At 40.5% G+C, this 18,084-nt stretch overlaps 3 protein-coding genes across 4 annotated transcripts; all 3 read left to right on the top strand.

The window, feature by feature from the left end:
• Positions 1-996: 996 nt before the first annotated feature.
• Positions 997-4,662, top strand: LOC145444572 (H(+)/Cl(-) exchange transporter 7-like). Its single transcript, XM_080322573.1, has one exon. It carries the CDS (start codon positions 1,175-1,177, stop codon positions 3,401-3,403), a length of 2,229 nt encoding a protein of 742 aa, XP_080178699.1. The 5' UTR covers positions 997-1,174; the 3' UTR covers positions 3,404-4,662.
• A 33-nt stretch (positions 4,663-4,695) lies between these two features.
• LOC145444593 (transmembrane protein 184C-like) lies at positions 4,696-7,668 on the top strand. Its single transcript, XM_080322604.1, has one exon. The coding sequence runs from the start codon at positions 4,696-4,698 to the stop codon at positions 5,995-5,997; it is 1,302 nt and encodes a 433-aa protein (XP_080178730.1). The 3' UTR covers positions 5,998-7,668.
• A 2,734-nt stretch (positions 7,669-10,402) lies between these two features.
• LOC145445644 (interleukin-17B-like) lies at positions 10,403-17,122 on the top strand. Of its 2 annotated transcripts, none has more exons than XM_080323849.1 (4): positions 10,403-10,543; positions 14,939-15,102; positions 15,816-15,980; positions 16,549-17,120. In XM_080323849.1, the coding sequence occupies exons 1-4, from the start codon at positions 10,538-10,540 to the stop codon at positions 16,739-16,741; spliced, it is 528 nt and encodes a 175-aa protein (XP_080179975.1). In that variant the 5' UTR covers positions 10,403-10,537; the 3' UTR covers positions 16,742-17,120. The 2 variants fall into 2 exon arrangements, with proteins under 2 accessions (XP_080179975.1, XP_080179974.1); XM_080323848.1 differs by having other exon boundaries at positions 10,461-10,543; positions 14,902-15,102; positions 16,549-17,122.
• Positions 17,123-18,084: the final 962 nt, after the last annotated feature.

The following is an 18,084-nucleotide window of genomic DNA, read 5'->3' as shown; positions in this document are numbered from 1 at the left end:
AATTACTTTGGTCGATTTGTTATTATCGATCCATCTGCAGCAGTGATTTGCAATGCGTGCGACCTTGGAAATAGTATGTTGATCTGATCCCTGTCATTCAAGTAGGCTATTAGATGGACGTGGTTGATTTTAAATATAATTGGCCTATCACAGTTTTTTCCAAGACTTAATCTCTTTCTCTCTCTCTCTCTCGATTTTTGCTCACTTCCAGTTCCAACCTGTAGGAGCGAAATTATTGCAGTTGAAACTTGTCGATGCTCTAAAATAGCATTAATTGGTGGTGGGTAATCCCAGGATTAATACAGATCAAAACTCAAATAACTTCGCTTCTACTGGTTGGAATTGCGTCAAATTTCTTTTGCATCGTTTTTGTATACAACTCAATAATTTCATATGGTTGACAATAAAATTGGAAAAAGTCATTTGTAATTTATTTTAAATAAATTCAAAAATTTCTATTTGCTCAGCCGCGGCTTCGGCTGGTTTGAAATGAGCAAAATTAGCAGTGTAGCCTTTTTTAGACAACCTAACAATTTAATCAGTGAATCCCCAGAGTGCGGGAAAAAAGTTATTTTGAACAACAGTTTGAACATGAACAGAACGATCGCGCTATCCCGAGTTCCCAAGTTCCCTACCGTATTTCTCTTTACTCATATACCACGAGCGCCCCCTATAGACAGATATTTGAGGCTAAATCATAATCAATAATCGCCGGATTTATTTACATGCGACTAGAATCGCGGTATCAATCGACGAGCCATGTACTTGACTGCAATCTGAAATTAAAGAAATAGAGAGTATCGCTAAAATTATGAGAATAAATTTCCACCGTTATATTTGCTGATTTATTTTTCCATTCACGTGACCTATCATTTATTTATTTATTTCTTCCCAGTAGGCGGTGGGATGTAGATCGTATGTACTGAGTCGGTGAGCTTTTTCTCTGTGCTGAGAACTGAGAACTAGCCGCTGTTGTAGTGTAGACATTATTTTCTTGACTGCATTATGTTTATGGGCAATTCTTGGTGGTCAAGTTTGTTAGCTGGTGAGATGGTAATTTACAATAACTGACTTTTAATTTATCAGTGGTCGGTTAGTTATGGCGCGGTGTAATTAGCGCGTGGTCGCGTTCGTAAAACTTGATCGAGTCTTGTGTTGGTAAACTCCGGATACCATGTCAACGCGAGATGAGGATCCTTTGGTGCCAAACGAGATAAACGAATTCAATTCCAACGAAGCAGAAGTCATTAACGTTCCGACTGCCCATAATAAAATCGGGAATTGGAGGAAGCAAAATGTAAAACAAGTGGAAGCCTTGGATTATGATGAAGTGGAAAACGAACTGTTCATAAGGGAAGAGGTTGAAACATCCCCAAGACAGTTGACTGCAATAAACATACAACGCTGGCTAATATGCATCGCTATTGGAATCATGACCGGTATTACTGCAGTAGTAATCGACATTTCGATCGATCAGCTTGCGAGCTTGAAAATGTCTGCGCTCGAAGATTCAATCAAAGAATGTGTCCAGGAGACGTGTTTATGGAGGCCTCTCTTTATGTGGATCGGAATCAACACTCTTCTAGTCGCATTTGCTGCGAGCATCACCACATTTTTCGCACCTGTTGCGGCTGGCAGTGGAATTCCGCAAATCAAATGTTACCTTAATGGTGTAAAGGTGCCGGAAGTTGTAAGACTGAAAACTCTGTTTGCTAAAGTATCGGGGATAATCGCAACTGTGTCCGGGGGTTTAGCTGTTGGAAAAGAAGGTCCTATGGTGCATTCAGGGGCTGTAATTGCGGCCGGAATATCGCAAGGTCGGTCCATCACTACTGGCATTACAACTCCGTTGTTCACGCATTTTCGGAACGATAGAGAGAAAAGAGATTTTGTCTGTGCCGGGGCGGCTGCCGGTGTCTCTGCCGCGTTTGGAGCCCCGGTTGGCGGAGTTTTGTTCAGTCTTGAAGAAGCCGCAAGCTTTTGGAACCAAGCTTTGACGTGGAGGATTTTCTTATGCTCTATTCTGTCGAGCTACACTTTGAATATTCTGCTTAGTGTCTATCATGATCACCCGGGGGATTTATCGTACCCTGGTCTCATAAATTTCGGGCAATTTGACAGCACATACATGCTGCAAGATCTTCTAGTCTTCTTTATCATGGCTGCGCTCGGGGGAATGTCCGGTGCCGCATTCAATGCTTTGAACATTCGTCTTATGAAATATCGCATGACTTATGTCAAAAGCAGAATTTTTCATGTCTTAGAAGCGTGCATCGTGGCTATTGTGTCTGGTATGATTTCTTTTACGTTAATGTACTGCAACACGGAATGTAAACCATTGGGTCAAGATCCCATGAAGTTACAGTTTTTTTGTTCCGATGGAGAGTATAATGTCATGGCAACATTATTGTTTACTACCCCTGAATCAGGAGTGAAAAGCCTATTTCATGATCCTTTAGGAGCATATTCGTGCGTTACATTAGTTGCATTTGTTCTTCCGTATTTCTTTCTGGCTTGTTGGACGTACGGTCTTAAAGTGCCGAGTGGATTGTTTATCCCGTCACTACTGATAGGGGCAGCTTGGGGTCGCCTAGTCGGTGTGTTATTAAATACGATATTGCCGAATAGTGAATGGACTCAAGATCTTGAAAAATACGCGCTTATCGGTGCTGCGTCACAGCTTGGTGGCACTGTGAGGATGACCATAAGTTTGACTGTAATTCTTATCGAAGCGACTGGCAATATCTCATTTAGTCTGCCTCTCATGGCTGTACTCCTCATCGCTAAATTTGTTGGTGATCTATTTAATACCGGCTTGTACGATATGCACATTGAGTTAGACCATGTACCCGTGTTAGACTGGGAGCCCCCACCGTTATCTGGATGCTTCAAAGCCAAACAAATCATGTTTCATCCACCGATTACTTTAAACCTGCGTGCCTGCGTCAAAGACATTGTCCAAAATCTATCAAAACCTGGTTGTAATCATGGGGGGTATCCAGTTATTGATGACCGTGGAAAATTCCATGGAGTCATATTGAGGTCCCAGTTGCTGATTTTGATCAAATATAAAGTTTTCCAAGAGAGAGAATCCATCGGCCCGTTACCATTGTCTGTATTTCGTGATAGCTACCCTCGATTTTACAGCATCAATTTACTGAATGTGTCAGCCGCTGAGAGAGAACTACATATTGATCTTGAGCCGTATGTAAATCCATCACCGTATGTTTGTCATGAAGATTCATCCTTTCCACGGATTTTCCGACTGTTTAGAGCTTTGGGTTTGCGCCATCTTGTTGTTGTAAACGATGATTATCGTGTCGTGGGAATTGTTACCCGCAAAGACCTGTATAAATTTGGTGAACACCGTGATAATGTGATCAGCGGCCAATGCTCGCACTAGAGATTAAGCTTTTGTGTTGCTCATTGCTCAACTTGTAAATAGCCTATTTGTCAACAATAACTTTATTTATTCAGTAACTCTGTGACATGACAATGATTAGCTGAATGAAACTGTTTTGTTTCAGCGTTATCATACAACCCATTGTGAAAACCATAGATCTCTCTTTTACACTTGTTGGTCTATCCTCATGGGCTATTTATGAGAAATTTGTACAGACAAATATACTGCAAAGCTCTCTATGGGACATGATGGATTATTTTGTTCACGCGATTATCTACAATGTACAATTGTACAAGTAAGCAGCCTGATGCATATTCCCCATTGTGTGATGATGGCTGTGTTATTGATCTTGAATTGAAAGGAAATCCTGCACTCATTGATATGATATGAGTGCTTCAGTCCATCAAACAATCTAATTTGCTGTAAATTTGTAAAGGAGATGATTTTGATTATTATTTGATGTCATTTTAATGTTTAGATTCTTGCTATTATTATTATGTCTGTGGCACCATAGTCGATTACTGTTGTAGAATTCAAATTTACATTCTGCTATGGTTATGGAAGTCTCGCTGCACCAATTTTTAATGGATGTCGTTTTCATGAATGGTGTAGTACACATATCATGCCACGATTGCTTTACATCTACATTCTAGAGCTGGGGTTCTTAACCTGTCGTCCGTGGACCCCTTGGGGGTTTGCCGAATAGTTTTAAGGGGTCCGCGAAAGGCCAATGTAAATAATTCCTATAAAACTGCATTGTCCTTATTTCGTCTTTTCAGTGCTCACCACAGGTCACAATAACCGAATGGATTATAAGAAATCAAATTGACCATTTTTTAGTAATCAGCTCGCGCAATTTCACGGTTACGGGGTGCATGCGACCACACACACCTATTTACAGGTCCCCGCTCCAAAAAGGTTAAGAACCACTCTGCTAGAGGTAATCTTGATCATTTTAGTCTTATTTAGTGTTGTATTTCGCTTTCAGATCTGTGTATGATATTCAGTTTACATTGTGAGCTTTCCATGTAGCTGGCATCACTGCAAATCTATGCTAGGATATCTTGGTCATGTGTTTGAAAAAGTAACACCACTTTAGTTGGTCATAACGCTTTACCCTTTTTCTATGTTACCAATCATTTACATATCTTTTTGCCTGTGACAGTTATCGGATTCAGTCAATACTCTGCTTGAGCCCTGTTAGAAATTGTTATTACTTTGTTTAGTTTGTTAACTCGTGTATTTGTCATGCAGATAAACTTGCACAATGACCATCATGATTAGATTATAAAATGGATGACCAAGAGGCACCAGCCCGCTCGAGGATTACTTTGAAAGGATGGAGGAGTTGGATTAGGCCGGTGGTTTTGGTGATTTACATCATTCTACTGCTAGTGACAGTGCCTCTTGTGGCAGTATATTTGGAATGGAATAAAACAAAGCCGAAAAAGGAATCATGGCTGATAGCGTTGATATTCGTTACTTTCACGATCCCGATATCGTTTTGGACGATACTACAACATCTGATTTACTACACACAGCCTGAACTTCAGAAGCACATCATCAGAATACTGTGGATGGTGCCAATATACTCTATTGACTCCTTGATAGCAATCATAATCCCTGACTACGCTATTTACTTTGATACGGCTCGCGAATGTTATGAAGCTTACGTTATTTACAACTTCATGGCGTATCTCCTGAATTATCTGTCCAGAGAATATGAATTGGCTGGGACTCTGGGCGCAAAATCGCAACAAAAGCACACTTTTCCGTTCTGTTGTCTCAGCCCGTGGCCAATGGGAGGTATTTTCATTGAACGTTGCAAGCAAGGTGTGTTGCAATACACAATTTTGCGGCCGATCACAACAATTATTGCACTTATATGCGAACTATCCGGGAGATACCATGAAGGTAACTTCAGTCCCGCGTATGCTTGGGTGTGGGTTGTATTCATCAATAATGCATCTCAAATCTGGGCGATGTACTGTCTCTTGTTATTCTACTTGGCGACGCGGGAAGAGTTAAAGCCAATCCATCCTGTGTCAAAACTATGGTGTGTTAAATTAGTAGTTTTCGCTTCGTTTTGGCAAGCCGTGGCGATCGCAGTGATCATTCAAGTGATCCCGTTTCAAGAGAAATGGGGTTGGCACACGAGAGATTCAATGGCCAACGGATTACAAGATTTCATAATATGTGTCGAGATGCTGATTGCCGCGATAGCCCATCATTTTTCGTTCTCGTACCAACCTTTTGTGACGACGGAACACAATATTCCGTGGTATCGCTCGTTTCGGAGCATGTGGGACGTGTCTGATGTTCGACGCGACGTAGCAAATCATGTGAGAGAGGTTGGGGAACGTGTGATCCCCGTTAGACCCCAGTGGCTTCGTACAAAGAAAAGCGGGTTTGAAGATGACAGCGAAAAATTCAGCGAAATGTCATCGCTGTTGACGCCATCGTCTTCTGACGGGGAAATGTCGAATATTCTGGGATACGGCAGGCAACAGTCTTATGCGTCTCACAGCAGAGTATCCGATCATGTACCGGAAATTCGTAACAGCGAGGAGGAACTTGAGAATCGCAGAAATTGATGCTAAAATGAAATCATGTAGCGGTTAACTATGCGGCCCTCGCCTGTTAAGAATTATACTCGAAACTGCCTTATTCAGAGCAGAGGCGGTCAAAGTGAAAGTAAAGCCATAAATTTATGCTCAATTCCAAGTATAAGTAGCAAATGACGAGCAATGTCAAAACTTTTTGAAGTGGAAGTAGAAATTATAAAGCCTCCAAAGTACTACTCGAAAAGTTCACAAAAGTCGATTTTGGTCAAGGCTTTGAATGCTTTTAGCAGGTAATTGGATGAATGACTAGACCCAAACTGATATCGTATTTTTGAGCCGATACCAATAAAATCGTTAACTAAGCATTCGCATTGATAACCACGATATATTCAGCCGATATTCAGATGTTATGGCATTTAGTTTATGTGCATTTCCGAAACTTCAAATCAATAATCTCTATGTTGTGACGTTGCCGGAATGTCCGACAATTTTATCAAAGTGTGTTAATGAGAGGATATTATTGGTCATTATCAGGTTCTAGGCCTACTAATGGCATTTCAAATAGGTTCTTATGACAGTTTCACTCATAAATGCGATGCTAATACATCATCAATCTACCTTCTACTTTTCAAAAGCCAAAATGTAGAAAGTACGAAGTTTGCCTAAAAACTGTTGAAGTGGAAGTAGTCAAAAACATTATCACTCGAGTAACTAGTCCAAGTAGGCCAAATCTACTTGAGTACTCTGAAAAAATACAAGTATACTTGGTCATCGACCTCCTCTGCTCCAGACTGCCGGCAGAGTTCGTGTCGACTGCAAAGCAAATGCTTCAATGGCACAATTATCATCGCTATATTGCATATTTTGTATTTTTCAAATCTATATTTTGTAACTCTTTGTTCCCTAGAACTGACCAACTCTAAGATTGTACACAAAAGCGTGCTCCATTTTCTACTCACAATCAAACAATCAGAAAAAATGTGGCAAGTTTAGAGGTCCATTAGTGATGGTGAAGGGCACTTACCTACCCTGAGCACGAAGCAGATCACACAAAATCCATACCAAATTACCAAAGTAGTTTGTGGAATTCACCGACTGATCAACCAACTGGTGTCAGCATTGTCATGATCAGAACACGGGACAGTCGGTGAATTCCGGCATTAGTCATCAAATCTCGAAAATATCCACGAGATCTTTCTACTATCCAGATTTGAGTCTGAAATTGCTCAGCCATGCGTTGCTTTAGAACAGGGGTTACCAACCTTTTTACACAGTGGCCCCTTTGAAAAATCAATGGACTCCCAAATTATTTTCAACTTTAAAAAAAATTAAGGAACATTATTTCAAATGATACACTGGTTTATATGGTAACCGTTAATTAGAATGATAAAATGATACAATTGCAACAAACAATATGACAGTTCCTCCCCCCTTGAACAAGGTCCATGGCATCCAGGTTGGAAACCCCTGTTATGGAAGGAATAATTTTCTTCGTCTTACTGCACTGTGTTTTATCCTGGACTACAATCACTCCTGAAGGCTTGCAATTTGAGTTATCTCGACGTTTCTAATTGCACACAAGTCCGAAATATACTCTCCGTAAACTATCGCAGCCCATTTTTGTTACGTTGTTGTGCTCCCCGTGACTGTGATCATGTATGATTATACGATGTTGTTATATAATATTATGTGTGAAGAAGATATTGGATTTTTCCGGCTAAGCAAGCGTGTCTCGTATAGTGCAGGGATGTATAGGGAGTTCTGTCGTGTACCTAGCTCAGCGATGCCCAACCGCGGCTCTTTTTGACCCCTTAAAAGAGAGAGAGAGAGAATTTATTCGGTTCCATGAAAATGAAAACACACGAGTACAAACCAAAGTCTATATAATTCAATTCAGAACCAGGCTGTAGCGAAGGGATCGGGAGATCATCAAGTCGGCTACAGCCAGCAGTATCAGAGACTGGTTGTAATATGAAACTTGAAGCAGAATATAACACGTTCCCAATGTATCAAGACAGATGAAAACTGAACCTCACAGGAGGTAACCCAAAGAATGGTCAAGATATTGATTTGGCACTGGTGACAAGAACATAAACTAGGCAAAGAGATACTTATTAACGATTTCACAAAGAATTTACATACTTTGCTGTAAGATGTTCGTGAGACATTTGTTTGAAGATATGGAGTTCCGTATACGGGGACCTTGGAAACCAATTATTCTGGGATGTTCTCGACTTCCCAAAAATATGTTAGACAGTTGTTGTTTGTTTCTGTGAATTGCCTAGTTCTCGTCAATTTCCTCATATCAATGCGAACATATTAGCTAAAGTTACCATATTTTGGGAATCTGAAAAGAGGACACTTTTTAAAAAAATCAATCTTGCAAAACAGGTGGAAAATCCTGAAAAATGGCAAATGACTAAAAAACCGGTTATTTTTTTTTGGTCAACGCTCGAAATTCAGTTTGTTCCTTCACATTATCCGGTGGTTGACTAAAAAAACTCAACTTTCCAGCTCATCTCCCGAAATACCAGCCGGAGCGTTACTTCGGTGCTAATTCACGACATCTCAGGACGCATGGTAGCCCTTAGCTATGTATAAGCCGCTCAAGGCAGCTTCTGATAACCGGGAAAAGAATTTCCGCAGACAAGCGTCAAACGCATGGACGAATAGGCTAGCCTACCTGTCGCATGACAGGATATATATTGAGTTTTACTGGTGATAGAGCGTCAGGAACATCATAGCACATGGTTGATCTCTGTTAGGCTTTTTCTTCATTACAGCCAAGTTTTGCCCTGTTGCATAGCACAGAGTCACATAATCATAGTCGGGAACGTATATTATTTTCATCCGCTCAAAACACAATGCGATATGAACGTACAGTAAGATGTTGAAAAGTCCACGACACTCTTAGCGAAAAAAGTGTGTTTCACACCCATAAGGTGGTACGCGGAAACGTAGGCCTACTTAACTCAGAATTATATCGCGGTTATAAATAATACCTGCATATGTGCATTGTGCATACCTTCCTTAGCCCCTACGTGCAAGCATCATTTGGACTATTATGTTAAGTTTGATTTATAGCGTGATGTAACATGTAAGTCTGAGGTAGGTTCTGGTTTCACTTAATACGATTGTATATTCACACCCTTATATAACGGTATAATGAATATTACACAACTTTATCGCTATGAGTACGGGGGTGATTCCCAAACTGTGTGCCGCGACACATAAGTTTGCCGCCACAGATTATTGGGTGCGACACAAATATTGTGGAATTTATTTTAGATGAGCAAGGCTATATAGATATTTTCGAAAATGTCTGAAGACTAACACATGCGACTTGAAGGCGCTCTCACTTCTTTGACAGTTGATAAATAATCACGATGAAACCCATTATGACATCGTAATAAATCAAGCCATATTTCAGCAGAAGATCAGCTAAATTCATTTACGAAAATGCTCGATTTAAAAAAAAAAACTCTTTCTATACAAAAGAAGTTGGACGAGTTTCGGCTGTCTCCTTCCAAATCCTATTCTGGTGCAAAAACAGCCACGATGATGTTATCATTTGCATTCTCATGACTTCGTGACCATAGCTTTTCATTTTTGCCGGGAATTAATGCGAAGTTTATTACAAGGATTAAAACAGAATTTGCCACAAGGCACAACAGCAACAACAGTCGACCTCTCTCTACCATCGCATGCGATCTTCTGGCCAATTGTACACGTCCATCAACCTAAACACCAGTCAAGACAGGGATTTCTAGAAATACCTGGTCAAGACGTGTAAGCTAAGCAATCAATCAATGTCACGTGCGATACTCAGCTCAGTGACCGAGGCAACAATGAACATGAGCTACACAAAGGCACAGGAAAGGAGGCTTAAGCGAGAGACGCTGCTTTGAGCTAATGACGAAATGCGGGTTGTTGCTGGTGTTTGTGGTATTCGTGATGTCTTGCCGACTACAATGGTCATTTACACCATGTCTATATTCCTTATTTTTGATTCCGTAGCTGACGAATTGTAGGTTGTAGCTAGGGTTGCATTCACAAACGGTGTTTTAAAACGTTTGTTTAAAACATGTTTTAAACAGTGTTATAAACAAAGGCCGTTTGAAAAAAAGTAAAATTGTTTTTTATTTAAGCTGTAAAATTGTGCCATAATTGTGTAAATACTTCCCAAAACATGTTGTATGAACCGACGGACACTTACCACCCAATTTAGCCGACGCATATCGATATGGGATGGTTGGAACCCTCAAAATAGTCGGTTCAATAATTATAGTACAGATATTTCGTCAAAGGAGCTATATTTACCCTATATTTTCAATTGTCAATACCAATCCACTATGACGTCAAAATTGAATATTGGTGACGTCATGGTTTGATAAAAAACAAACAAACATAAAAACAATAAAAAGCATGTTTTAAATAAGGGTATTGTTTTAAACATGTTTGTTTTAAATTGATTTTTGTTTTAAATGCAACCCTAGTTGTAGCACGGGCCACTTCTCGGCGTTTAAAGACACCGAGCGCTGACGGGGATGAGATTGCGAGAAGGAACGAAATGCGGGTACATCGTTTCTGTTGTATGTACTGTTCGTATAAACAACCACGTCCATTTTTTATAAAGCAACCTTTCTCTGCCTAAGTGTGCCACGAGAGTTTTATAATTTTTTTAGTGCGCCATAAGCTGAAAACGTTTGGGAACGGCTGGCGTACGGTCTATATCAGGGGCCGGGAACCTTTTTCGACCGAAGAGCCATATTGACCCAACATTTTCAAATAAAACTCTCAAAGAGTCATTGGTAGCACTAATAGGCCTACACATGGAATTCGTAGTGTACGCCATATTTTCTCTGCTCACATGCGTAGGTGGAGCCAAATAACATTATCACTACAGAAGTAGGCCTACATACATTGAAACCTTCAATGATTATCATTGGTATTTTCTATCGATGTTCATTGCTTATGAATGACTAGATTTTGAACATTTTTACTCCCAAAATCAAGTAATTTTCAAATTTATTGTTCGAAAATAAGCACGAAGCCGGATGTAAGGCACAGACGGGCCAAGCATCACCCGGGATAGCGCGACTCATCGTAAATAGCTGAGCATTTATAATCACCGACATTAATCGAACGTAATTGTCGTACTGATTCCGAATATCTAAATATTGATCGACTTCTCCAGTATTCGGCTAACAAAACGTTGCGCTACACACCTACATTTAACCGCGGTACTAGAAAGCTACTTACCAATCAAAAACATCGATAGCAATGGCGTTGTTGTTAATTTGAATTTCTATAATTGTGAATGTCACTTACAAGGCAGTTCATTTCTTGGCGTAGATCAGGAAGAAGATGTGTATTCGAAAACTGCATTGTCATGCAAGCGTCTCCATGTCTGCTATATTCTTTTCGATCAATCAAGGTATCATACAATCCAAAATTTCGAGGGGCGCGATGTCAGCTACATCGAATTCGCGAGTGACGTTAGTCGCCGACGCGACAGCAATTTGAAAATTTGAGGATTTTGAAAGGGAGATGCGAGGTCCTAACCCTGGATGACCCACTGTCTTGACCTCTCAAAGACATGTTTAGGCTACCACGAGAATAATTATTCTTGCCGTTATGAAAATTTACCAACAAGTTGCTGCAATATTGATAAAGTTATTACAAAATTAAAAATTCTTATACTCAAAAGAGCCATAGGTTACCGACCACTTGTCTATGTCAATAGGCCTACCCATCACCAGAATATAATAACATAAAAGGATAAGCGAAAAAATGAATTGCATAATTTATGCTAAGGTCAACTTTTGATTAAAAGACTACTCCAAGTCGTTTCTACTCCTTATTATCTTTTAGTTTATCATAATCTTGTGGTGTGATGAAAATATAAATAAACTGAACTGTGCTGACACTTGGAAACACGCTAGAGCTGAGACCAACTGCGCGAACAGTGCACATTTGAAATGATATTGAGCTGCCGATGGTTACAATTTAAGTTTCAATCATTCTGGCTTTGATTTCAAATCATATTCAGGGAAGACAATTTGATCGGTTTTGCTTGAATCATTACCGACACAGTTGCTGCAAAATCATACATAAAAGGACTATAGGTGGCGCCAAAACTGCCTGTCAGCGGAATAGAAAGAGCCCCCGAATATCTGAAGACTGACGCGTAAAGTTGCGTGAACTGCTTTTATACGAAGTTATTTTTTTTCCGAAAATGAAAGATTGGCTTTCGATGATCGCATTCTCTCAACTCAGACACGAACGTGAGCGTAATCGATGGACCATTCCAACGCAAGAACAATTGGATACATCGCGCGATCCGGTATATTGTGACACGTGTACTTTTAGTCGTGTTGCATCACCGTATAATCTATTTATTTTCTTCAATATGATCAGTTTAAGTTAATTGTACGATGCACATAGAAACTTGTTTGCGTCATCAGGCCTCCAACCGCCGCGTCAAGACGCTGCCTGCTATAGCGGCCTGCAACTCACGCAGGCCTGCAATTTACGTTGCGCAAGTTGATTGGTATCTGGATAATTCACCATTTGATGGTACTTCGACTGTTCTGTTCTTTCGTTGATGTGACAAACATCGTGAATACGGCAACTAAATTCACATAAAATCACGTTGATCTCATACCAAGACCACTCAACTATAGTCGATCGAGTGGCCGTTGGTCTTCATACCCAATATTACTCATAGACAACGAGAACATTTTCAGCTTTTGCAAATTAGATAAGAATTAGAATGGTAGATACATATAAATTTTTCAAACTTGATTCTAGAATTAGAATTATTGGATTTGCAAAAACTTGGAGATTGAATAAAGTAGAAAGGAATACAAATATCAGAGTTCGTTCATAAGCATGCGCGAATAAAAATTGCCTGTACATCAAGCTTGGCTCGTTTCTAACTATGCTGTTCTACCAGCGCTTTCAGGAAAATGGGACATTAGATTAGAATTAAAATTAGAGCATAAAAACATATCACAAATTAGATTAGAATGATAATACCGACATTGTACTAGGGTTGGGACTTCGGGATCAAATTTCAAATCCCGGGATCGGGATTATCGCTCCTCAATCCCGGGATTTCCCGGGATTGGCAAAGTAGGAAAATGCACATACAAGCTACACAGACAACATTTATTCCTTGTAATATTGACGCAATAACAAGCTCCCGTGAATACGAATGAAACGCAGCGATCGAAAGCCTCCGGATAATGAGCGTTTAAATTCATGTACCACCTGCTTCGTGTAGGAGTTGATTTGTCCAACGTGATCGAAAAACGTCCATCATTCCGTTACATTGCCATAAGCTCTTCTTCCACACACTTGCGGACTTTTTTTTGTGCTCGATCACGAAGTACCGAATCCGTTTGTGACATATTGGCAAGTTATAGCCGTCAGCCTTAAATAGGCTTACCATACGTCCTCTTTTAAGAAGATTTGTCCTCTTTTTTGACTTTTTTGAAAGTGTCCTCGGAGGACACTCTTTTGTCCTCTTTTTTGAAAATTTAGGTCAGATATAGAGGAAATTGCGAGTGATATGCCGCAAATTAGCGCAGAAGTGAAGCTCCGGCGGGTATTTCGGAGGAAAGGCGGTGATTTCAGCTCTGAGCGAATTGAAGACCTTTTTTTTTTTTTTTTTTTTTTAGTGAACCGACCGCAAAGTGGGAAAAATTCACCGCATTTTGAGAATTCTACCCCGGTTGGCTAGGAAGTTCCTCGAGGATGATGCGATTTATAAAAGGAATGATATTTTTTGACTTGCCCGATTGAGTCATGCGGGTTGATTTAATTACTATCATGCGTACGGACCTTAAATACGTTACCAGTCCCTTTATGCTATACCAGTGGTTCCCAACCTTTTTCGTCTCATCGCCCCCTTATCAACCTTGGCACACATTTTCGCCCCCCATCCCCTATCACCCCATATTTACGGATCCGAAGAAGAGGAAATATAAACGGGAAAATCATTCACCTAACTACTTTGATCGCCAAAGAATTGAGTAATTAAAAAGGTAATTTTTCCGAGTAGGTGCTCCAAAAACCGGTTTCCGCCGTTAAGTTGACCATATTTTAGTCAACTTTGGCGTCGTATGCAGAATAAGCCATGTTCACATGCATTTTTTGCCCGTGTTGATTAAATATATCTCACTGAACTGATTTTCGCCGCTGATCGCCCCCTATTTTTCAAAATCGTCCACTATGGGAACCGCTGTGCTGGACCCTGAAGCTTTTAAAACGTCTTGACACAAGTTACATTTGGCTTTTTCTGTAGATTTACAAAACAAAAAGTTTTGCCACACAACTGATTTTTTCGTCGCACTGACATCTTCAAAATTCGCTATTATCCCGGCCTGTATGTCACCTCCACAGCATCGTCTTTGCAACGCCCCGATACTGAGTTACACTGCTACGATCCGTAGACTATGACGTAAATGATTGTGCAGTTCATTTTATGCCGTAGTTGGTTTTATTATCATATAATTGTGAATTGTTTTAGACAATCAGCCGAGTTTGTAACACTGCTTTATAGAGACATGACGCTACGTAAGCCTTGGTAGATGCTGTTTACAAATCCCGGGATTTCATTGCGATTAATCCCGGGTTCGGGATTGCTTCAAATCCCGGGATTCCGGGATCCGGATTTCCCGGGGTCCCAACGCTACATTGTACCTTAATTACTCTCATTGCACAACTAGAATTATCTAGTTACCCAGGTCTGCTCTTACAGGAAATTTACGGGGGAAAAACCCAGGCTTAAATAGTAAATAGTATCCACTGAATCGTACGATGAATCGACGCTACGTTCGAATGCGTCGAAGAGAAAGCGATCGGCCCACATTTTTTCGTCCTAAAATCTCTTTCACAAATGTAGGATATAAAAACGTTCCGCTGCAGATTATGGAACATTGAAATTCACCATCCACCGCGACAGAACGACAACCACGCATCGAAGATGACAATCAATGGACTGAGTTGGATTTGCATTATTTTCCACCTGGCAACAGCCGTGCCTTCTCAGAACACAAGAAAGTATCACGAACATATTTGCGCAGACTTTCTGGATCAAGAGAAAGGAATTGACCGCTCGCGGAGCAGGTAAGCAGACGAGACGGGAGCGTTCTGACGCAACGACTGCGTTATTGACGTTGCTATATGCTGCAAATCATTGCACGCTAGGAGGTCTGACATATCAACGCCGGGGTTTCAGCATAAAATGCTCGATCTATAGTATAACGCATTATTATCGATTTACAACGCCACAGAAGCCCACTTTGCAAGATCGGACTGATACAGAGGTCATTATTAGGGCACGGGTAAAATCGAATCACAGGTGATTTGAATCAGATACTGAAAATGTCTTTCCGATCGAATCAAACAACCGCTTTTCAATATTTTCCATAGGCCTAAATTAACAGCGGGAGATTAGTCTGTCGAAACCAAATGTAAAGCGATTTGTAGAGTGAGAAACATAGATATGGAACTATGCTGGGTAACGATATCATAAAATAACCATGGGTCTTAATTTACCTCTATGCGTTACAGCCACATCGTTTTCTGCAGCGGAAATGATATTTTTGAAGGTGCATACGTAACTGAACCCTAAATGTGTTTGCCTTAGTGGACAGGACATGAAACGCTAAATCTTCCCACCATTTGATGGAGTTGTTGATCAGCTTTGAAGTTCTTCCCAATCAGTGTATCGTATTGCCTAATCCCATTCGCTGTAATAATCCAGAGAAACTATTGTTTATAACCATGCTCGGTTATAAACCACTGCTCCCGCTAATCAAAATCTCATTTTATCGCAGGCAATCGCACTCGTTCACCGGCGAACAAGTTCAGAGGCTCGAAAATCAGCTTAATTCGGGGTCGCGTCGATGCCCGGATTTCGACGAATATTTTTCCGGATCTGACGACCTGAAATCAAGGAGCATCTCGCCGTCCGGACCAATCGTTGACTTCGACCCGACAAGGTGAGTCGCTCTTGTGGGATTTATAATTTAGATCTTAACCGAGGTTCCGCGCGCTAGACGTCAAGACTCAAGACACGCACCCAACTCGCACATATAGTTCGTGATAACACGCTCGGTCGCCTGTCTTGGTCATCATGGTGTGCAGGCAATTACGCGCGATCAATAGTCGAATTGTGACTATTGTGCAATGACGTACGCAGGGGAGGTTGAGGTTCGGAATCGAAACCCCGCTATTCTGTAATGCTGATTTTATCTCCAGTATATTATCTCATTTGAATTTATGCAATTGTTATCATGCTTCTGCGCTTCGACAGTACAATACGATGACACTTTCTCAAGTGAAACCTCGCCTTTCAAACTGGTTTCTGAAAAGGAACAGCAGAAGCTACACTGATTTGCAATGAATATTCATTATAATGTTTTCGCGGTTTGTGAAAATCATACATGGCTCAGTTCTTTTAAAACTCTCTAAAAAACACTGTATATTATGCGCGCCAGTAATCTATAGTAATATTTTAGATGTGTACTTAGATCTGTAATGTTTAATGTGTAATGTTTTACGTTACAGACATCCGCGGGTTATCATCCATCAAGCCTGTCTGTGTGAGCATTGCTTCGATCTGGCCATGATGTCTCCAGATCACAGCCTGGTATCGCACAACATGACCGCATCGATCATTGTTCGTAAGAACGGAAAGAAAATGAAGTACAACGTCATCACCGGGTGCACGTGTATAATACCTTCGACTATGAACTTATAACGTGCATGTCTTCTGTGTGAGTGACCTCACTGCGTCTAGTGATTGCATCGAGAGGCCCGCCAGCGCGACAATGCGTCTCGGCTGAAACTTCTGATTTTGGTCAAGTTATCAAAATGTCGTATAATCTAGGCCAGTGGTTCCCACACTATTTTGTCTCATCGCCCCTTTATCAAACTCGACAAATCTTTATTGAGGTGATCAGTATCGAAGTACTATTTTTCCGTAGTAGGCTACTTTAGTTCTACATTTGTTTCAATTACTCGAGTTTGGTACGCCACGTCTGATTTAACGGATTTTGATACTGATAGGCTACTTAATTTTGGCAAGTGAAAAAGTAGTTTTTTTATTGACTACAACAACACGCTGCTACAAAGCTAAGAGTATTCGTAAATAAGTTCAATTTCTGTAATTTGAAGTAAATTTTCCCCGATTTGATCCTTGTCACATTTCGCGGGCTAGGATGAGTCGAGCATTGAGTCGATTTTCATTCTACATCAGTCGAGTTCGATTATACATTGAACCCGGCAGAAAACCAGACTGTCAATTAAATAAATTGACAGAATGTTATATTTGACCCCCCCCCCCATTCGTCAATTTCGTCCTCTGTTTCTCAAATTCACGCACTCTGAAAACCACTGGTCTAGTTCAAAACAGAGTTTTCATACATCAGAACGATATTATTCATTTTCTCATCCTTTTTGATCGTTTATGCGCAGAAAGAGAAGAAAGTTTCTCAACTTGCATTCCTCGTTCGCTCAGTTTTAGGATGACTACACGTCATGTTTTGTTTGCTTCGTCACAGTTCGACTACTGTTTTATTTTCCCTCTTTCCCAATGTCTTTCTGGCTGCACCATAATTTATGACTGTCTTTACGAAATACATATTTATTCATCCATCCATCCGAGTCTGCATGTTTGGTAATAGTAGATTTGTACTGCATAGTGTTCTATTTTACGCTTTACGAAGTCGACTCCAGAATCCATAAAGTGTTGTAGGTTAATGTTGGCTCCTCCTCGGCAACTGATCCACGTAAGCGGCTCGGTTTGGTTCGGTTCGGTATGTTAGCAATTTTTGTCAGTTACACCACAAATATTGCGATACAATGAAAAGATAGGAGTGTGTCGAAACGACTTGGAGTCTTTGGAATCAGACACCCACCGTGGCCTAGGCGATGTAAAGAGGAGGCATGCACACTGAATGAAAAGTAAAAGAAGATAGTATAGAAAAGCAAGCGACAAAAATGGGGTGGCATGTCACGGAAGGCGAGATCGATAGGTCAGGTCGTGGTCCGGTAATCTTGAGGATCGACTAGTATTCATTTAGTATAAATTGCTTATATTTC

The sequence above is a fragment of the Botryllus schlosseri genome, chromosome 8, assembly GCF_051294905.1.
Source record: "Botryllus schlosseri isolate E-star chromosome 8, Bs_hap1, whole genome shotgun sequence".
NCBI lineage: Eukaryota > Metazoa > Chordata > Ascidiacea > Stolidobranchia > Styelidae > Botryllus > Botryllus schlosseri.
Note: the sequence above shows the minus strand (reverse complement) of the source record. Positions and strands in the feature narration are given on the sequence as shown.